The sequence below is a fragment of the Petromyzon marinus genome, chromosome 32, assembly GCF_048934315.1.
Source record: "Petromyzon marinus isolate PM22_M1 ecotype Great Lakes invasive population chromosome 32, UKy_Petmar_22M1.pri1.0, whole genome shotgun sequence".
NCBI classification, from domain to species: domain Eukaryota; kingdom Metazoa; phylum Chordata; class Hyperoartia; order Petromyzontiformes; family Petromyzontidae; genus Petromyzon; species Petromyzon marinus.
Window position 1 is genome coordinate 1,131,202 of NC_133698.1, and position 24,650 is coordinate 1,155,851.

The 24,650-nt window shown below is 51.8% G+C and overlaps 1 protein-coding gene across 2 annotated transcripts in view; it reads left to right on the plus strand.

Moving 5' to 3' along the window:
• The first annotated feature begins 2,108 nt into the window (after positions 1–2,108).
• PEX16 (peroxisomal biogenesis factor 16) overlaps positions 2,109–24,650 on the plus strand; it is a 29,014-nt gene continuing 6,472 nt past the window's right edge. Inside the window, exons 1-10 of one of the 2 annotated variants that reach the window (XM_076071207.1) lie at positions 2,109–2,507; positions 12,869–12,904; positions 15,004–15,080; positions 19,062–19,195; positions 19,471–19,661; positions 20,062–20,175; positions 20,506–20,658; positions 21,912–21,984; positions 23,696–23,815; positions 24,519–24,583. In XM_076071207.1, the coding sequence (XP_075927322.1) occupies positions 2,393–2,507; positions 12,869–12,904; positions 15,004–15,080; positions 19,062–19,195; positions 19,471–19,661; positions 20,062–20,175; positions 20,506–20,658; positions 21,912–21,984; positions 23,696–23,815; positions 24,519–24,583 (1,078 nt within the window). In that variant the 5' untranslated portion in view covers positions 2,109–2,392. The remainder of the gene's footprint in view (positions 2,508–12,868; positions 12,905–15,003; positions 15,081–19,061; positions 19,196–19,470; positions 19,662–20,061; positions 20,176–20,505; positions 20,659–21,911; positions 21,985–23,695; positions 23,816–24,518; positions 24,584–24,650) is intronic. The other variant, XM_032964360.2, reaches the window with a different exon arrangement.

A 24,650-nucleotide genomic window follows, 5' to 3' on the forward strand; every position in this document is an offset into this window, starting at 1 on the left:
ATTGCAAGGCCCGCGGGCCACTGGCGGCCCCTAGTGGCCTTTAGTGAGGCCCCTGACGTGCGGCCCCCGACAATACAGCACGTGACACCCTCCTCCCGCCATCATTATCGTGCGACTGTCAAACTCAACAATAGTTTCATATATGTGGCGGCCCTCACACTATTGATGACGTCGTATCGGCGAAAGTGGCCCCCCCATTGAAAATTAGTGAAGCACACTGATCAATACACTTGATAATCTTTTGCTGATTTTCCGGAATCGATCATCTTGGCTTGATCTTCGAGCATTGGTCATCGACTGAGATTATCTACCATCGTCTCTCCCCAAGTTCTTACTACCGTGCTCATTTCAAGAAATGCGTTGACTCTCATCGACCAAAACAACCAATATTGCCTGAATCGCCTGAGGATGCTGGTTGCGATAACCAGTTAAACGTGGTGCTCAATAGTAAAGGGTGTGGGTTTGCTCTCTGACACACAACCATCCAGTGGTGCGAACGTAGTCAGGCATTGCCACGTTTCGTGTACGTGACAAACTTACCTATTGGCTGAGTCGGGAGGAGGTAGGTGTACAACAAATTTACATTTACGTGATCTAAACCAAACAGCATTATAATGAGTAACATTGGTCGCGAAGCCTCCTTGTTAAATTAACACAACGCCATTTGCCGTGACCCCTCCGTGTTAAATTTACACAACGCCATTGGTCGTGACCCCTCCGTGTTGAATTTACACAACACCATTGGTCGTGACCCCTCCGTGTTAAATCTACACAACGCCATTGGTCGTGACCCCTCCGTGTTAAATTTACACAACGCCATGGGTCGTGACCCCTCCGTGTTGAATTTACACAACGCCATTGGTCGTGACCCCTCCGTGTTAAATTTACACAACACCATTGGTCGTGACCCCTCCATGTTAAATCTACACAACGCCATGGGTCGTGACCCCTCCGTGTTAAATTAACACAACGCCATTTGCCGTGACCCCTCCATGTTAAATTTACACAACGCCATTGGTCGTGACCCCTCCGTGTTGAATTTACACAACACCATTGGTCGTGACCTCTCCGTGTTGAATTAACACAACGCCATTGGCCGTGACCCCTCCGTGTTAAATCTACACAACACTATTGGCCGTGACCCCTCCGTGTTAAATTTACACAACACTATTGGCCGTGACCCCTCCGTGTTAAATTTACACAACGCCATTGGTCGTGACCCCTCCGTGTTGTATTAACACAACTCCATTGGTCGTGACCCCTCCGTGTTAAATCTACACAACGCCATGGGTCGTGACCCCTCCGTGTTGAATTAACACAACGCCATTGGCCGTGACCCCTCCGTGTTAAATCTACACAACACCATTGGCCGTGACCCCTCCGTGTTAAATTTACACAACGCTATTGGTCGTGACACCTCCGTGTTAAATTTACACAACGCCATTGGTCGTGACCCCTCCGTGTTAAATCTACACAACACCATTGGTCGTGACCCCTCCGTGTTAAATCTACACAACGCCATTGGTCGTGACCTCTCCGTGTTGAATTTACACAACGCCATTGGTCGTGACCCCTGCGTGTTAAATTTACACAACCCCATTTGCCGTGACCCCTCCGTGTTAAATCTAAACAACGCCATTGGTCGTGACCCCTCCGTGTTAAATCTACACAACGCCATTGGTCGTGACCCCTCCGTATTAAATTTACACAACGCCATTGGTCGTGACCCCTCCGTGTTAAATCTACACAACGCCATTGGCCGTGACCCCTCCGTGTTAAATCTACACAACGCCATTGATCGTGAAACCTCCGTGTTAAATCTACACAACGCCATTGGCCGTGACCCCTCCGTGTTAAATCTACACAACGCCATTGGTCGTGACCCCTCCGTGTTAAATCTACACAACATTATTGGTCGTGACCCCTCCGTGTTAAATCTACACAACGCCATTGGCCGTGACCCCTGCGTGTTGGGCTGTAGGCGCCCCCGTATGGTCACGAGCGCACACTGCATCGCCAGGAGCTGCAGGTATTGTCGTAAAATCGCCAAATCGCCACGGACCCTTGCGCGATTTGTGCGTCGCGCTCGCTGGGATCAGCGAGCGCGACGCACAAATACTTGGAGGAAGACGGTGCTGTACAAGTCGTACATCTTATCAAATATTTACGGACCCCGTTGTATCTTTGGAGTCGTACATTTTGTCAAATATCCGCGGACCCTTGTTGCGTCTTTGTGGAGTCGTACATTTTTTTGTCAAATTTCCGCGGACCCTCAGTCAGCCTGCACGCGTGTGGCTGTGTTGGTCGAGCGAGTGGGCGGGGTGCCGCGCCAGTGTTGTACTGTACTTGTGCGTCCCCTCCTGCGGCCCTGGCACACGCCGTGGCTGCGGCGATGTCGGCCGTGGCGCGGCGCGCGTGCGCTCGCTACGCGCACTGCGTGAGCCGCCACCCCGAGCTCACAGCGCAGCTGGAGAGCGGCTTCCGCAGCCTGTCGTACGTGATCGCGGGTGCGTGGTGCAAGGATGGGGGACGGCGGGAGCGACACACACAGACACACATACAGACACACAGAGACACACACAGAGACACATACAGACACACACAGAGACACATACAGACACACACAGAGACACATACAGACACACAGAGACACACACACAGACACATACAGACACACAGAGAGACACATACAGACACATACAGACACACAGAGACACAGAGACACACACAGAGACACACATACAGACACACAGACACACAGAGACACATACAGACACACAGAGACACATACAGACACACATACAGACACAGACACACAGAGACACATACAGACACACAGAGACACATACAGACACACAGATATACAGAGACACACACAGAGACACACACAGACACACACACAGACACACACACACACACAGAGACACACACACAGATATACAGAGACACACACAGACACACACAGACACACATACAGACACACAGATATACAGAGACACACACAGACACACATACAGACACAGACACACACAGATATACAGAGACACACACACAGACACACAGACACACACAGATATACAGAGACACACACAGACACACAGAGACACATACAGACACACACAGACACACAGACACACACACAGACACACAGATATACAGAGACACACACAGACACACAGAGACACACACACAGACACATACAGACACACACACACAGACACACAGACAGACACACATACAGACACACACAGACACAAAGATCCCCCATATAGCCTTAACAGACTGTTGGGGCAAGTGCTGTTAGCGAGCACCTATGAAGGCCGGAACGGTACACGAGGGGCTGGGTGGCCAGCACCACGCCCGATCACACAGACACACACACACATACAGACACAGACACAGAGACACAGACACACACAGACACACACAGACACAGACACGCATACAGAGACACATACAGACACAGAGACACATACAGACACATACAGACACACAGAAACACATACAGACACAGAGAGACACATACAGAGACACACACACAGACACACACAGACACACAGAGACACATACAGACACATACAGACAAATACAGACACACAGAGACACATACAGACACACAGAGACACACACAGACACACAGAGACACATACAGACACACAGAGACACACATACAGACACACAGAGACACACATACAGACACACATACAGACACACAGAGACACATATAGACACACAGAGACATTTACAGACACACACAGACACACATACAGACACACAGATATACAGAGACACACACAGACACACACAGACACACAGATATACAGAGACACACACACAGACACACACACAGACACACACAGATATACAGAGACACACACAGACACACAGACACATACAGACACACACAGACACACACACAGACACACACAGACACAGATATACAGAGACACACACAGACACACAGAGACACACACACAGACACATACAGACACACACACACATACAGACACACAGACAGACACACACAGACACAAAGATCCCCCATATAGCCTTAACAGACTGTTGGGGCAAGTGCTGTTAGCGAGCACCTATGAAGGCCGGAACGGTACACGAGGGGGTGGGTGGCCAGCACCACGCCCGATCACATAGACACACACACACAGACACACACAGACACAGACACGCATACAGAGACACATACAGACACAGAGACACATACAGACACACATACAGACACACAGAGACACATACAGAGACACACACAGACACACACACAGACACACAGAGACACATACAGACACATACAGACACACAGAGACACATACAGACACACAGAGACACACAGAGACACATACAGACACACAGAGACACACACAGACACACAGAGACACATACAGACACACAGAGACACACATACAGACACACAGAGACACACATACAGACACACAGAGACACATATAGACACACAGAGACACATACAGACACACACAGACACACAGAGACACATACAGACACACAGAGACACACACAGACACACACAGACACAGAGACACGTACAGACGCACAGAGACACACACAGACACACAGAGACACACACACAGAGACACATACAGACACACACAGACACACACAGACACACAGAGACACAGACACACAGACGCACAGAGACACATACAGACACACAGAGACACACAGAGACACATACAGACACACAGAGACACATACACACAGAGACACATACACACAGAGACACATACAGACACACAGAGACACATACAGACACACAGAGACACACAGACGCACAGAGACACACAGAGACACATACAGACACACACAGAGACACACAGAGACACATACAGACACACAGAGACACACATACAGACACACATACAGACACAGAGACACATACAGACACACAGAGACACAGACAGACACACAGAGACACAGACACAGACGCACAGAGACACATACAGACACACAGAGACACACAGAGACACGTACAGACACACAGAGACACGTACAGACACACAGAGACACGTACAGACACACAGAGACACACAGAGACACACAGAGACACACACAGACACACACAGACACACAGAGACACGTACAGACACACAGAGACACGTACAGACACACAGAGACAGACACAGAGATACGTTCAGACACACAGAGACACACAGAGACACACAGAGACATACAGACACACACAGAGACACATACAGACACACAGAGACACATACAGACACACAGAGACACACACAGACACACAGAGACACACACAGACACACCGAGACACAGACACACAGACGCACAGAGACACATACAGACACACACAGACACACACAGACACACATACAGACACACATACAGACACACAGAGACACATACAGACACACAGAGACACACACACACAGACGCACAGAGACACATACAGACACACAGAGACACGTACAGACACACAGAGACACAGACGCACAGAGACACACACAGACACACAGAGACACGTACAGACACACAGAGACACGTACAGACACACAGAGACACACAGAGACACGTACAGACACACAGACACACAGAGACACATACAGACACACAGAGACACGTACAGACACACAGAGACACGTACAGACACACAGAGATACGTACAGACACACAGAGACACACACAGACACACAGAGACACATACAGACACACAGATACACACACAGACACACAGAGACGCACAGAGACACACACAGAGACACGTACAGACACACAGAGATACGTACAGACACACTGAGTCACACACAGACACACAGAGACACATACAGACACACAGAGACACGTACAGACGCACAGGGACACACATACAGACACACAGAGACACATACAGACACACAGAGACAGACACACAGACGCACAGAGACACATACAGACACACAGAGACACATATAGACACACAGAGACACTTACAGACACACACAGACACACAGATATACAGAGACACACACAGACACACATACAGACACACAGACACACACAGATACACAGAGACACACACACAGACACACAGACACACACACACACAGACACACACAGATATACAGAGACACACACAGACACACAGAGACACATACAGACACACACAGACACACACACAGACACACACAGACACACAGATATACAGAGACACACACAGACACACAGAGACACACACACAGACACATACAGACACACACACATACAGACACACAGACACACAGACAGACACACATACAGACACACACAGACACAAAGATCCCCCATATAGCCTTAACAGACTGTTGGGGCAAGTGCTGTTAGCGAGCACCTATGAAGGCCGGTACGGTACACGAAGGGGTTGGTGGCCAGCACCACGCCCGATCACACAGACACACACAGACACACACAGACACAGACACGCATACAGAGACACATACAGACACAGAGACACATACAGACACACATACAGACACACAGAAACACATACAGACACACAGAGACACATACAGAGACACACACAGACGCACACAGACACACAGAGACACATACAGACACATACAGACACACAGAGACACATACAGACACACAGAGACACACAGAGACACATACAGACACACAGAGACACACACAGACACACACAGACACATACAGACACACACAGACACACACAGACACACAGAGACACAGACACACAGACGCACAGAGACACATACAGACACACAGAGACACACAGAGACACATACAGACACACAGAGGCACATACACACAGAGACACATACACACAGAGACACATACACACAGAGACACATACAGACACACAGAGACACACAGACGCACAGAGACACACAGAGACACATACAGACACACACAGAGACACACAGAGACACATACAGACACACAGAGACACACATACAGACACACATACAGACACAGAGACACATACAGACACACAGAGACACAGACAGACACACAGAGACACAGACACAGACGCACAGAGACACATACAGACACACTGAGACACACAGAGACACGTACAGACACACAGAGACACGTACAGACACACAGAGACACGTACAGACACACAGAGACACACACAGACACACACAGACACACAGAGACACGTACAGACACACAGAGACACGTACAGACACACAGAGACACGTACAGACACACAGAGACAGACACAGAGATACGTTCAGACGCACAGAGACACACAGACACACAGAGACACACAGAGACATACAGACACACACAGAGACACATACAGACACACAGAGACACATACAGACACACAGAGACACACACAGACACACAGAGACACACACAGACACACCGAGACACAGACACACAGACGCACAGAGACACATACAGACACATACAGACACACACAGACACACACAGACACACACAGACACACATACAGACACACATACAGACACACAGAGACACATACAGACACACAGAGACACACATACACAGACGCACAGAGACACATACAGACACACAGAGACACACAGAGACACGTACAGACACACAGAGACACAGACGCACAGAGACACACACAGACACACAGAGACACACACAGACACACAGAGACACGTACAGACACACAGACACACAGAGACACATACAGACACACAGAGACACGTACAGACACACAGAGATACGTACAGACACACAGAGACACACACAGACACACAGAGACACATACAGACACACAGATACACACACAGACACACAGAGACGCACAGAGACACACACAGAGACACGTACAGACACACAGAGATACGTACAGACACACTGAGTCACACACAGACACACAGAGACACATACAGACACAGAGACACGTACAGACACACAGAGACACGTACAGACGCACAGGGACACACATACAGACACACAGAGACAGACACACAGACGCACAGAGACACATACAGACACCCAGAGACACACATACAGACACACAGAGACACATACAGACACACAGAGACAGACACACAGACGCACAGAGACACATACAGACACACAGAGACACACATACAGACACACAGAGACACGTACAGACACACAGAGACACATACAGACACACATAGACACACAGAGACACACATACAGACACACAGAGACACATAGACACACAGAGACACAGACACACAGACACACATACAGACACACAGACACACAGAGACACGTACAGACACACAGAGACACATACAGACACACATAGACACACATACAGACACACAGAGACACATACAGACACACAGAGACACAGACGCACAGAGACACACAGAGACACGTACAGACACACAGAGACACACACAGACACACAGAGACACATACAGACACAGAGACACGTACAGACACACAGAAACACGTACAGACGCACAGAGACACACATACAGACACACAGAGACACATACAGACACACAGAGACAGACACACAGACGCACAGAGACACATACAGACACACAGAGACACACATACAGACACACAGAGACACACACAGACATACAGACACACAGAGACACAGAGACACAGACACACAGACGCACAGAGACACATACAGACACACAGAGACACATACAGACACACAGACACACAGAGACACATACAGACACACAGACACACACAGACGCACAGAGACACAGACGCACAGAGACACATACAGACGCACAGAGACACATACAGACACACAGAGACACATACAGACACAGACGCGCACACACACACAGACAAAGATCACCCGTATAGCTTTAGCAGACTGTAGGGGCAAGTGCTGTTAGCGAGCACCTATGAAGGCCGGAACACGAGGGAGTGTGTGGCCAACCCCACGCCCGGCCGCCTTTGTCTCCCTAGTGGCGATGTTTACACATTGCACCAGGTACTCATTTGTGGCTGAGTCGACCTAGGGGAGGCTCAGGACCGGTTCAGATAATCGCTGTCACTGGTGTTGGCCGAATCGAACCCGAATCGTGAGATTCGTAGCGCAGCGCGCTTACCGCTACACTACCGCTCCCCACACACACAGACACACACACAGGCACACAGAGGCACACAGACACGCAGAAACACAGACACACACAGGCACACAGACACGCAGAAGCACACAGACACGCAGAAACACAGACACACACAGGCTCACAGACACGCAGAAACACAGACACGCACAGATACACACGGAGGCTCACAGACACGCAGAAACACAGACACACAGAGGCACACAGACACGCAGAAGCACACAGTAACGCAGAAACACAGACACACACACAAACACACACACAGACACACAGAGGCACACAGATACGCAGAAACACAGACACGCACAGATACACGCAGAGGCTCACAGACACACGCAGATACACACAGAGACACAAGACAAAGATACACACAGACACGCACAGACAAAGACACAGACAAGGACACAGACACGCACATAGTCAAAGCCAACCAAAGGGACGGCGATAGCGACACGCACAGACACACAGACGTACACAGACACACACACAGACGTACAGACACACGCACACAGACACAGACGTACAGACACACAGACGTACAGACACAGACGTACAGACACACAGACGTACAGACGCACAGACAAACACACACAGACGTACAGGCACACACACAGACGTACAGACACACAGACGTACAGACACACACATAGACATACAGACACACGCACACAGACGTACAGACACACACACACCGACGTACAGACACACGCACACAGACGTACAGACACAAACACAGACGTACAGACACACGCACACAGACACACAGAAACAAGTCCAGACGCACAGAAACACATAAAGACAAAGACGCACAGAGACACACACATACACAGAGGGAGACATACACAGAGACACATGCACATATAGGCACCTCCGATTAGCACGGTTCGCTAGGTATGGTGCGAAAGAGGTTCAACATACATAGACACAGACGCACAGAGACACAGGCACGAGAGACACGCACAGATACACAGGAAGAGAAACGCACAGAGACACACAGAGACATGCACACCGACAGAGACACACAGAGACATGCACACCGACAGACACAGAGACATGCACACCGATAGAGACACACAGAGACACCCAGAGACATGCACACCGATAGAGACACAGAGACATGCACACCGATAGAGACACACAGAGACATGCACACCGACAGAGACACAGAGACATGTACACCGACAGAGACACAGAGACATGTACACCGACAGAGACATGCACACCGACAGACACACAGAGACACACAGAGACATGCACACCGACAGACACACAGAGACATGCACACCGACAGAGACACACACAGACACACAGAGACATATACACACAGAGACATGCACACCGACAGACACAGAGACATGCACACCGACAGAGACACAGAGACATGCACACCGACAGAGACACACAGAGACACACAGAGACAGAGACACAGAGACATGCACACCGACAGAGACACACAGAGACATGCACACCGACAGAGACACAGAGACATGCACACCGACAGAGACACACAGAGACATGCACACCGACAGAGACACAGAGACATGCACACCGACAGAGACACAGAGACATACACACCGACAGAGACACATAGAGACACACAGAGACATACACACCGACAGAGACACAGAGACATGCACACCGACAGAGACACAGCAACATGCACACCGACAGAGACACAGAGACATGCACACCGACAGAGACACAGAGACATACACACCGACAGAGACACATAGAGACACACAGAGACATACACACCGACAGAGACACAGAGACATGCACACCGACAGAGACACAGCAACATGCACACCGATAGACACACAGAGACATGCACACCGACAGAGACACACAGAGACATGCACACCGACAGAGACACACAGAGACACAGAGACATATACACACAGAGACATGCACACCGACAGACACAGAGACATGCACACCGACAGAGACACACAGAGTCATGCACACCGACAGAGACACAGAGACATGCACACCGACAGACACAGAGACATGCACACCGACAGACACAGAGACGTGTACACCGATAGAGACACACAGAGACACACAGAGACACACAGAGACATGCACACCGACAGAGACACAGAGACATGCACACCGACAGACACACACAGAGACATGTACACCGACAGAGACACAGAGACATGCACACCGACAGAGACACAGAGACATGTACACCGACAGAGACACACAGAGACATGTACACCGACAGAGACACAGAGACATGCACACCGACAGAGACACAAAGACATACACACCGACAGAGACACGCACACCGACAGACACACACAGAGACACACAGAGACACAGAGACATGCACACCGACAGACACACAGAGACATGTACACCGACAGAGACACACAGAGACATACACACCGACAGACACACAGAGACATGTACACCGATAGAGACACAGAGACGTATAACAGCCGCCCTTCGCCACCACGTGGCAGTGACATCACCACGGCGCTTGTGCCAGGCTAGGTGCACTTTGAGGCCACGTGAAAGTGCCGAATGCTCGCTGCTGATAGGATGAGGTCACTGACAGACGCAGGTGCCATGGGTTGACCGACTGAGATGCATGGCAGAGGCACCGGCTGTGCTTTCCCCACTTGTGCCACTTCGCATGTTTAACACAGTAGCTGCTACTACTACATATGTAGTAGTTGTAGTAGTAGCTACAACATATGTAGTAGCTACTACTACATATGTAGTAGTTGTAGTAGTAGCTGCAACATATGTAGTAGCTACTAATACATATGTAGTAGTTGTAGTAGTAGCTGCTACATATGTAGTAGTAGCTGCTACATATGTAGTAGCTACTACTACATATGTAGTTGTAGTAGTAGCTGCTACATATGTAGTAGCTACTACTACATATGTAGTAAATGTAGTAGTAGCTACTACATATGTAGTAGCTACTACTACATATGTGTGTATACACAGGTATACACATACAGGTTAAACATGTGTGTATACACAAAGTAGCTACTACATATGTAGTTGCTACTACATACGTAGTAGCTACGGGCCGCGCACTTTAAAGGGTCCCGCGCTAAACGCTTTCAAGCTATCAATTCCGGTTCAGTGATTCTGCACTTGTTCTATTACTATAGTACTATACCGCCTTCAACTTTTATGAACGATTGGGTGTTTAAGGTTAGCGTTTTGTCGTATTATCTGGCTGTATAGCAAATGAAAAAATACAATTTACTATGCAAGTGAGAAATTTGTGTTTTAATATTTATGTTTTTTAAAATATAATTTAAGGCCCCTTTATAACATCATCATGCGACAGGCCCCGCACCTAGCTTAGTATGGCACTGGGTTGGGGTGAGAGGTCAATAGTTGGGAATCGTGGATGAGTCGCCGGGGGTAATGGGAGGAGATTAGGTTTGATGATGGTGGTGGCTGAGGTGAGCAGACGAGGTCAGGCGTGAGACGATCGGGTCAGGGGAGAGGAGATGGGCTCATGGCTGAATGGGTGAATCAGAATCTGTTTTCAGACTGGAGGAATCCGATGAGCTATGAAGCTCTTTTTCACAGACGTCCAGTTATGGGGCCAGAGGTGACCAGGTGTCAGATTTTAGATGAGGCAGAGTTAGGGGGGTGAGTGAGGAGCGGGGCTGTGGTGGTGAGGGTGAGGTGAGTGAGGAGCGGGGCTGTGGTGGTGAGGGTGAGGTTGGGGTGAGTGAGGAGCGGGGCTGTGGTGGTGAGGGTGAGGTTGGGGTGAGTGAGGAGCAGGGCTGTGCTGGTGAGGGTGAGGTTGGGGTGAGTGAGGAGCAGGGCTGTGCTGGTGAGGGTGATGATGGCGTTGCTCTGCGTTGCAGGTCGCTTCCCGGACTCGGCGGAGCTCTCCGAACTGGGTGAGTGTCGCCACGTTACAGAGTCACAATCCGATGAGCTATGAAGCTCTTTTTCACAGATGTCCAGTAGGGGCACGGGGTCAGAACGCTACAACAAGAAACAACACAAAAACATGATAGGACTGCTAAGTATAGGAAAGGTAAACAAATCACGAAAAAATGAAACTATACTTTTTGTTTTACCAGGTAAGGCGCACAGAGCTGTTAGCTTCAGAAGCGAACTGGGCCACAAATGACAGCTCAACGAAGTGGCTTATCTCGTGGAAATTTATAGCAGCCAAATACTCTAAATAATAATCACAGCCATCCCCATTGGTCACACTGGGTTAAGAGGGGAACCTCACGGATTGAGCGCGCGAGTTCATCCGTTCCGCGACGAGATGACTCGCGTCAAACTGAATCTAGAATGAGGAAGTTGACTCACGCGGGCCCGTTTCTCCGCTCCCCTGCGGGTGGCATGGCAAAGACAGCGAGCGAGCCAACCCCGTGCCCATGTGCCGGACACGTGTGTGAACAAGAGCTTCGTAGCTCATCGGATTCCTCCTCCAGTCTAAATCAAGATTGCGAGTTTGCCGACCCCCCCTCCCCACCGTGTGTGACCCTCACAGAGAAGCAGCCGGGCGCGGGGTTCACTTCCATCCTGGCATAGGAATCGTTCCCGATGCCAGGGATCCCCACCGGTCGGCCAACGCGTGGCGCGGTGATGGCGGCGTCACAACTCTTCAAATGTTGTGATAAATCGGCGATCATTACATCGTTATTATTTAGATTATTTGGAAGGTATAAATGTCGATGCCATAAGCCGCTTCGTTGAGCTATCGTTCATGGCCAGGTCACTATATAGCTCAGTGGGCCTTACCTGGTAAAATAAAAATAGTTTAGTTTTATTTGTATTTTTTCGTGTGGTCCACTTACCTTTTCTATACTAGCGTGGTTTTGTATTGTTTGTTGTTGTAACGTTCTGATCTGCCGCGACTAGACATCTGTGAAAAATAGCTTCGTCCTCATCAGAAACCTCCAGGATAAATAAAGATCATTCTGATCATCGCCCCCCCCTCCCCTGCCCGCGTACTGCCAATAAACGACTGCCAACTGTGGCAGTGCCACGCAGCAGCCTCGTGGGTGAGAGCCGCTGTGCGCTATGAATCATAATCATTATTTGACTGGAGGAATCCGATGAGCTACGAAGCTCTTTTTCACAGATGTCCGGTAGTGAAAGCATCGCACGCTTTCAGTTGCGCTTCTGCGGCCGTCTAGAACGCACTTCCGTCCGATATTAGGAAGCCACCAGAGCTGTGTACTTTTAAATCATCTAGATTGAAAACCAATTTCTTTAGAACTTATTTTTGTGTTTAGTTTGTCCTTCTCCCTGCCACTTACGATTAGCACGGTTGGCTATGTACGGTGCGAAAGAAGTTCAACAAACATGCACGCATACGGGAATGGCGCTGCTGGCGAGTGGATTGATCCTCTCGAAGCGTGGACGACGGCCCGGGCAGTTCCCTCCACCTCGGGCGATAAACCACCAGGGAGGCCCTAATGGCTGCGTGGCCTCAGAGGGTTGGGCCCAATCGCCGCACCGTGCGTGGTCGGGTGGGGCGGCCCGAGTGTGTGTGTGGATCACAACTCGCCGCACAATAAGCACAACTCGCTGACGTAACCCAAGTCCCACGTCTGGGGGGGGAGTGCGCCCAGCCAGCGGTGGCGTGAGCCGCTGGAGTTGCGGGGCTGCGGCATCACCTTCGTGGTGCTGAGATGTTAATGACCTCACCTGGTATACAGGATGTCATGGGTTCGATACCGATCCTGGCGCCTGCATTCTAAATGGAGTTTGCATTTTCTCCCCGTGGTCATGTGGATTTTTCTCCACGTCGTCCGGTTTTTCCCCTCCACATTTGGAATCGGCAAACATTTAAGAGTATTCGGCTGCTATAAATTTCCACGTGATGGTAAGCCACCTCGTCGAGCTATCATTTGTGGCCAGGTGGCTTCTCAAAAAGAGCTACATAGCTCAGTGGGCCTTACCTGGTTAAATAAAACATGGTGTAGTTGTAGTTTGCGTGGTAACGGTTGGGTGATGTGACGCGCGACGCCTGCAGTTTACTCGACAGCAAACCTCCTCATCCTTGTCAACGACAGCATCCTGCGCAAAGCCATCAGACGGCCACTACCTCTGGTAAGCACGCAACTCGTGCACACCGATAGGGTTAACACCCACACACACTGGACGGTTAACACACTATAGGGTTAACACACACTATAGGGTTAACACACACTATAGGGTTAACACCCACACACACTGGACGGTTAACACACACTATAGGGTTAACACACACTATAGGGTTAACACACACTATAGGGTTAACACCCACACACACTGGACGGTTAACACACTATAGGGTTAACACACACTATAGGGTTAACACCCACACACACTGGACGGTTAACACACACTATAGGGTTAACACACACTATAGGGTTAACACACACTATAGGGTTAACACCCACACACACTGGATGGTTAACACACACTATAGGGTTAACACACACTACAGGGTTAACACACACTATAGGGTTAACACCCACACACACTGGACGGTTAACACACTATAGGGTTAACACACACTATAGGGTTAACACCCACACACACTGGACGGTTAACACACACTATAGGGTTAACACACTATAGGGTTAACACACACTATAGGGTTAACACACACTATAGGGTTAACACCCACACACACTGGACGGTTAACACACACTATAGGGTTAACACACACTATAGGGTTAACACCCACACACACTGGACGGTTAACACACACTGGACGGTTAACACACTATAGGGTTAACACACACTATAGGGTTAACACCCACACACACTGGACGGTTAACACACTATAGGGTTAACACACACTATAGGGTTAACACACACTATAGGGTTAACACCCACACACACTGGACGGTTAACACACTATAGGGTTAACACACACTATAGGGTTAACACACACTATAGGGTTAACACACACTATAGGGTTAACACCCACACACACTGGACGGTTAACACACTATAGGGTTAACACACACTATAGGGTTAACACACACTATAGGGTTAACACCCACACACACTGGACGGTTAACACATACTATAGGGTTAACACACACTATAGGGTTAACACACACTATAGGGTTAACACACACTATAGAGTTAACACACTACAGGGTTAACACCCACACACACTGGACGGTTAACACACACTATAGGGTTAACACACACTATAGGGTAAACACACTATAGGGTTAACACCCACACACACTGGACGGTTAACACACACTATAGGGTTAACACACACTATAGGGTTAACACACACTATAGGGTTAATACACACTATAGGGTTAACACACACTATAGGGTTAACATACACTATAGGGTTAATACACACTATAGGGTTAACACACACTATAGGGTTAACACACACTAAAGGGTTAACACACACTATAGGGTTAGCACCCACACACACTGGACGGTTAACACACACTATGGGGTTAACACACACTATAGGGTTAACACACACTATAGGGTTAACACACATTATAGGGTTAACACACACAATAGGGTTAACACACACTATAGGGTTAACACACACTATAGGGTTAACACCCACACACACTGGACGGTTAATACACTATAGGGTTAATACACACAATAGACATAATACACGAGATAAAACACACCCACACACACAATAGGGTTATCACACATAAAATAGGAGTAATACACAATAGAGTTAACACATACAATAGGGTTAACACACAATAGGTGTAATACACAATGGAGTTAACACACACACCCACACAATAGGGTTAACACACAATAGGGTTAACACACATACAATAGGCATGATTCACAATAGGGTTAACACAAACAATGGGTTAACACACAATAGGGTTAACACAATAGGCGTTATACACGATGGAGTTAACACACGCACCCACACAATCGGGTTAACACACACTGATAGGGTTAAGATACACACAATAGGGTTAACACACCCACACAATAGGGTTAACACACACTGATAGGGTTAACACACACACAATAGGGTTAACACACACCCACACAATAGGGTTAACACACACACAATAGGGATAACACACACACACAATAGGCGTAATACACAATGGAGTTCACACACGCACACAATAGGGTAAACACACAATAGAGTCAACACACAATAGGGTTAACATACACACAATAGGGTTAACGCACATCAATAGGGTCAATAACTAAACTTTTTATATGACCAGGTAAGGCCCACTAAGGATATATAGGGTGAGTGAGGAGCCAGAAGCGATCTGGCCACAAATGATAGTTCAGTACACACACGCACATACACAATAGGATTATACGCACACACACTGATAGGGTTAACAACGACAATAAAGTTATCACACACAATAGGGCATACACATACACCAGATAGGGTTACTACACAAAGGCATAATATGGTTACCACACACACACACAACAGGGTTATCACACACACACAAACACCGATAGCGTTAGCACACAATCTCCCGTATAGCCTTGAACAGGCTTTTGGGGCAAAGTGCTGTCTGTGAGACTCTATTGAAGCTGTCGCAACACACGAGGGGGAGCGATGTGGCCAGCACCACACCTGGCCACCTTTGGCTCCCCAGTGCTGGTGTTCACACACCACACTCAGCTACTCGGTCAAGGCTGAGTTGACCTAGATGAGCCTCCGTACCGATTCAGATATTCATCACTGATGTCGGTCGAGAGCGGAAATCGAACTCCGGGTCCCGGATTGGTAGTGCGTTGCGCTAGCCACTGTGCCACACTCAAGGATATGTTAACTGTCACTGCTGACAGGTGGAGTATCTACCAGATCCCACCGCGGTTTGTCGATTGGCAGGTTGATTGTGGTGGGGTAAAGTGTGGGTAATTCCCATCGTCCACCGAAATGTCTGGCCACAGCGTCGAAGAGTTAGGCCACAAATACCCCGTGTAGGGGCTCTCAAGAGCTCCCCCTAGTGGAGGTCCTTCCACTAGCGGTGGTGCGAGCAGGCGCCTGCAGGCCTGCGCCTGCACCATCAGCCTTTGCCCCCCCCCGCCTAAGTTAGAGGAGCGCTGCAGTCTGTGGTGGTGTCGACCTTCGCCCCGAGTGTCGTATCGCCTCCTGCGGGTCAAATCACCACGCCGCCATTAACCTTGACCTACACGCCACTCGTGTGGATAACTCTGCCCGGCCGTGCAACCATAAACACCTTGCACGTTAACCACCCACCACCTCTCAAGCGCCTGGGTCCCCCGGGTCCCTCTGGATCCCCCTGGCGCCTATCGAGCCCCCGGGTCCCTCCGGGTCCCCCTGGCGCCTATCGAGTCCCTGTGTCCCCCTGGCGCCTATCGAGCCCCCTGGTTCCCCTGGGTTTCTCTTGCGCCTATCGAGCCCCCTGGTTCCCCTGGGTTTCTCTTGCGCCTATCGAGCCCCTGGGTTCCCCTGGGTTTCTCTTGCGCCTATCGAGTCCCTGGGTCCCCCTGCCGCCTATCCGCTGCCGCCGCCCTCCTCGCCCGGCAGGGTCACAAGAAACTGAAACTTCCACCGCCAGAGGGCGCCATGCGTGCTCACTAGCCATCGTTTTCACGCCAATTGCGTTGCTGCACACTACACGCTCCTGGTTATCGATAAACGCATCCCCCACGTGATGTAGAGAGCTGTTGAAAATTGGTCGAGAACGTGTGTGTGTGTACGCACGTGTGTATCCCACACACGTACGTACACACACACACGTTCTCGACGTACGTGTGTATCCCACACACGTACGTACATACACACGAACATACACAGTGTATGTACGTACGAGTTGATTCCCGCTCATGGCCAACACCAGTGTGATTATCGATACTGGTCTTGGGCCTCCCCTAGGTCGACTCAGCCTTAATGAGTACCTGGTGCAGTGTGTAAACATCAACACTGGGGAGACAAAGGTGGTCGGGCGTGGTGCTGGCCACCCACCCCCTCGTGTGGCGGCCTTCATAGGTGCTGCTCGCTAACGTCACTTGTCCCAACGGTTCGTTCAAGGCTACACGGGGGGGCCGGGGATCTTTGTCTTTGTGCTCCACGTGTGCCACGCACAGTCGCTGTCCCACGGGCGCCTGATCACTTGGCTCACGGTGCTGGAGTACGTGGAGGTGTTCTCGGAGATGGGCGCCGCGCGCCTCTGGGGCCCGGCCGGACGCTGGCTCATCATCGTGCTGGTGCAGCTCGCCAAGTGAGTGCGGCCACGTGACCGCAATCATGATAACGATGATGACAATAATGATAACGATGATGACAATAATTATAACGATGATGACTGATGAAGACGATGATGACAATAATGATAACGATGATGACAAAAATGATAACGATGATGACTAATGAAGACGATGATGATGACGACAATGACGACGATGATGATAACGATAACGACGATAAAGATAATGACGATGATGATGACGACGACGACGACCGATGATGCTGATGGCATTGTCCCTCGGTGCGCAGGGCGGTGCTGCGCGCCCTGCTGCTCTTCTGGCACAAGGCCGGGATCCAGCCGTCCCCTCCCATCGTCCCACTCGACAGAGACGCGCAGCCCTCCCCGCCGGCACACGGGGCAGGTGGGAGATGCGCGTGCGGCCCATCGTGCGGCCCATCGTGCGGCCCAGCGTGCGGCCCATCGTGCAGCCCATCGCGCGGTCGGTACCGTACGCAGCCAACATCGCCACCTACTGGCAGCAGACTAATGCCGCAGGTTTCTCAAGTGAATGATTCTGGTCTCTCGAGTTCTCACCCAGGGTAAATTGAATAAACCTGACACGCGCGTGGGCGACTGTGCATTCGCGCACGGGGAGCGGCAACGCCGTGGCGCCGTGCGCCTGTAACCCGGCACCCTGTGGGCGGCCAGGGTTGGTGGATCACACATTCGTGACACTCCCTTACCTGCCCTGGCTGCAAGGTCATCGTCTCCTGGTTTGCCAGCATGCGATGGCAGCGCAGCACGCGGAGCAAAACGTTGGACAGCGTGCCGCACGAGTTCATGTGTGTCCCACGTGTGACCTCGCATTGCCCCCCGTGACCCCGTTCATGACCCCGCAGAATGTGAGAGGAGGGACGGAGAGGGCGGGAGCCTGGAGCCAGAGTCTCTCCCCACGGCCCCCTCCACCTTTCAGGGACGCAGATCTCAGCGCGTCATCCGCTCGCTCCACCACAGTGAGAGTCCACCACCACCGTCACCACCTAAACCACCGTCGCCACCTAAACCACCACCACAGTCGCCAGCGTCACCTCCACCACCACCGACACCACCATCACCACCATCACGCACCAGACACATGTCGCCATCACCACCACCACCTCGCAGAGCCACACGCGGCGTGGCCCCGCCACCATCGCTGCGTCCCCCGCGGCCACCAGAGACGCACGTCACTGCTGCCGCGTTTACGCTGCTACACGGCCGCGCCGCGTCGCTCCGCACCACCTCAGCCCGGCTCGCTTCTCTCTCTCCCCCCCCTTCATTATCCCCCCCCCACGGCCCCCCAGCCCCCCCTCTGGCACTGCGTGAGTGGGGCGCCCCCCAGCGCGAGGCGGCGGGGGGCTCCGCTTCCCGCGCCCGCGCCGACCAGCCCCCGACGGTGCTGGGGCCCCAGCGTGTCACGGCCGAGGCTCTGCACGTCGCTCGTCCCCTGCTGCACCGTATCCATCGCCCCCCAACCCCCGGCTGGTGCAGGTTGAAAAAGGGACGATTAGCGCGGTTGGCTACATGTACGGTGCGAAAGAAGTTCAACGTGCATACGTACGTAGGACTCGCACAGGGGACCGATAGACTCGCACGGGGACCCATAGACTCGCACAGGGACCCATAGACTCGCACGGGGACCCATAGACTCGCACAGGGACCCATAGACTCGCACAGGGACCCATAGACTCGCACAGGGACCCATAGACTCGCACAGGGACCCATAGACTCGCACAGGGACCCATAGACTCGCACAGGGACCCATAGACTCGCACAGGGGACCGATAGACTCGCACAGGGACCCATAGACTCACACAGGGACCCATAGACTCGCACAGGGGACCGATAGACTCGCACAGGGACCCATAGACTCGCACAGGGACCCATAGACTCGCACAGGGACCCATAGACTCGCACAGGGACCCATAGACTCGCACAGGGACCCATAGACTCACAGAGACCCATAGTTTGTTGTCCTTTCCTCGCACCTCCGATTAGCATGATTAGCTACACGCGGTGCGAAAGAAGTTCAATACACATACTTGTATATTTGGGTGCGGAGGGGTGTTACATCGTTTAGCGGCGCTAGGCTACGAACCCGGCGACCCGAGTTCAATTCCCGCTCACAGCCAACACCGGTGACGATTATCTGATCAGGTCCTGGGCCTCCCCTAGGTCGACTCTGCCTCAAATGAGTACCTGGTATGGTGTGTAAACATCGCCGATGGGGGAGACAAAGGCGACCAGGCGTGGTGCTGGCCACCCATCCCCTCGTGTGCCGTTCCGGCCTTTATAGGTGCCACTCGATAACGGCACCTGCCCCAACAGTCTGTTAAAGCTATACGGATGATCTTTGTCTCTGTGTATGTCTGTATGTGTCTCTTGTAGGCTGCACGGGGGGGGGGGGGGGGGATCTTTCTCTCTGTCTATATGCTGTCCGTCGGTTTAACGACCAACGGCGTTGCCTTCTTCTCCCTGTCGTTGATGTGGGACTTGTGTAAAATATAAATCTTCCGTGGCTCCGCTGAATTCTCGCGTCGAACCCACGTGCCGTTCGGCTCGATGTCCGACCTTTCGCCGCACGTGGAGCAAAACGTCGGACGCCGTGCCAGACGACACGCGGCACGATCCAAAAAAAGTGCGCTTCGGGAGCGGTGGTTCAGACTTTGCGCTTGCCGGTTCCTTAACTCCCGTGGCACCGCCGGTGCAGTGGCGAGCCTGGCGGCGTGCGGAGAGAAGTCGTGGAAGCCGTGGCTCCTCTCTGCCGCGATGGACATCACCAGGTGGGGCTCACGGCGCGACTCCGGTGTGGAGATTTGGCCGCGGGGTTGGAGGCTCGCTCGTTTCTTGAACCCTTTCCCGTTTCCGATGACGCACGTGTACGTATGCGTTTGTCATCAGTTTTTTTTTCCGATTCTTTTCCGATGACCTGCGTTTAAGCCATCGGAACGTAATTGATTTCCGAATGGAATCGGAAGTAAAAGGCCATGTGGGAGGGCATGTGGCACAGTTTGCCGCCATCTGTCATCAAGTGTGCGGTCATGTCGCAACAGTTCTCTGCGCTGAGTACAACGTCTTTAAAAACAGCGGCGCCGCTACGCCTCTCTGAATAAAATTAACGCCGAGCCGTTGGTGTGTTCTGAGATTCAGTGGTGAACGGGACAGCCTCATCCTGCAACTTGCAGACATCTCGGAACGGGAAAGGTTCAGCGTATAATGGTGTAATTTCCCCAGGTCTTATCTCGATTGTGTTGTTGGCAACTCTGCCGATGAGACGTTGAATGTCAACGTCTGCTTGTGTTGAACCAATGCTGCTGATGAGATGCACTCCCAGAAGGTCGCATGGCTGATGGGACGTGTAAAAACAAATTGACTTCGATCCAGATTGCGCGATTGGCGTCACGAGATGGAGAATCCAAGCGGATCTCGCACAGAGCAGCGCGGCGCTCTGAGTTAACGGCCCGCAGAAGCGGATATCACAGAGCTACCTCTGAGATCCCATCAAGCGGCCTCTGATGCACATACAGTGGGGAGCAGCACTTTCCCACCCACTCTACATATGAGAGTGAGGTTTGTCACGTGACGGACTATTATCTAATTCTAAAATGAACCCTTTCCCATTCTGAGATGTATCGTTCACTTCTGAATCTTGGAACGGGCAAGTGGTTAGCGTTAATTTTATTTAGAGGAATAAGGCCGTTGCTTTTAAAGACATTGTTACTCACCGCAGAGAACCGTGGCGACACGACCACACTCTATGATAGCTGGCGCCAGACTATACCACACGCCCTCCCGCATGGTCTTGTTGGAGCATCGGTACCGGTTCCATCCGGTTCCGTCCCGATGACGTACACACGTACATTGATCAGAACGGGAGACGGGCTAAGTGCAGAACTAAATTTAATGTGATGGTTGTTTTGTGTGCACTCATTGGTGACCGGACTGAGACCATCAACTCGCTACGCTTGAGAACTCTGTTTCATCGCTGGCGCCTGAAACCTGGATTCGAACTCTAAGCTCAGCCCATGCAGACTCAGCAGAGGCCACAAGATGGCAGCGCAGCACGAGGGTTCGACCGGTCTATGGGGCGGTGTAGGGGGGGGGCCCTCCTGGCACTTCACTCTCCTCCCACGGAGAGAAAACAAAAGGAAGTGGGCCAGGCATCCCAACGCATTCCCCTCTTGACAATAGACTCTTGAGCCTCGGCGTTGTCATCGTTCACGAGGGCTGCGTCTGCAAGCTCGGTGAGGCCACCGGCCGGAACCGGATTGAGGACGGCGACCAAGTGCCGAATTCCGTCGAGACGGTCGTGAAATTGATTGGCGAGCGGAGCGGGCCGCTGTGTGGCGCACACGGGCTGAAAGGAATCTAATCGATAATCGTTTGAGTGATCGTTCGGTCGAGTAATCGCATGATCCCAGCTCCACTCACAATCGCTGTGAACCCCTTCCTACTCCTCCCCTGCTCCACTTCCTCGCCGCCTCCCCTGCACAGCCTGAGCCTGATGGGCGACCCCAAGGAGTTGAACACGAGTGAGCGTGGAGAGCTGCGACGTCGCACCCTCGCGTTGCTCTACTACCTCCTGCGTTCGCCCTTCTACGACCGCTACTCGCAGTGAGACGCGCGCACAACGACGCGACCAACGAGCAGCCCTCCCAGGGTCCGCTCACGGACGACCGCTCGTGGACCACGTGCCGTGTCGGTCCTGAAGGGGCACGGAGCGGGACGGGAGGGGGACGGGAGGGGAGGAGGGCGACGGGGAGGGGAGGGCGACGGGGGGGGGAGAGCGACCGGGGGGGGGAGGGGGATGGGGGGACGGCGATGGGGGGGGGGGGCGGAGGGTGACGGGGGGGTAGGCGGATGGGGGGGGGTAGGGGGACGGGGGGGGAGGGCGATGGGGGGGGAGGGGGGCGGGGGGGAGGGTGACGGGGGGGAGACGGGGGGGACAGCGGTGGGGGGGAGGAGGACGAGGGGGAGGGCGACGGGAGGGAGGGAGTGTGACCCAGTACAAGTTCAGATATCACTCACCACTGATATTAGCCGTGGCTGCAGGTTTGGCTCGTGTTGCGGATGCAGCCCACAGCTGCCGCACCGTGCCGCTTCCGGCTTGACTCGCTACTGCGGAGCGGCTGTCCCGCGGCCCGCCGTGGGCTCAATACCCAGGTTACAGCACCCCAGCTGAGGTAGTGTGTTGGACTGGCTAGGAAATCGTATGATGGAATACATGCCTGGGTATGGGGAGGTGACAAATCGGAATGGATCGATGTGCCACCACTCCACGCTGAGAGTTTTCACCACCTGTATTTTGTCTCCCCAGGGCGAGGATCATGCTGCTGCTCAGGATCCTGGCCGATTACATCCCGGGATTTGGCTGGGTCGCTCGTAAGTGCACGCCGCTCCCTCTGCCAGTACCGTGTATGCAGCTTGTTCTGTTTTGTATGTATGTGTG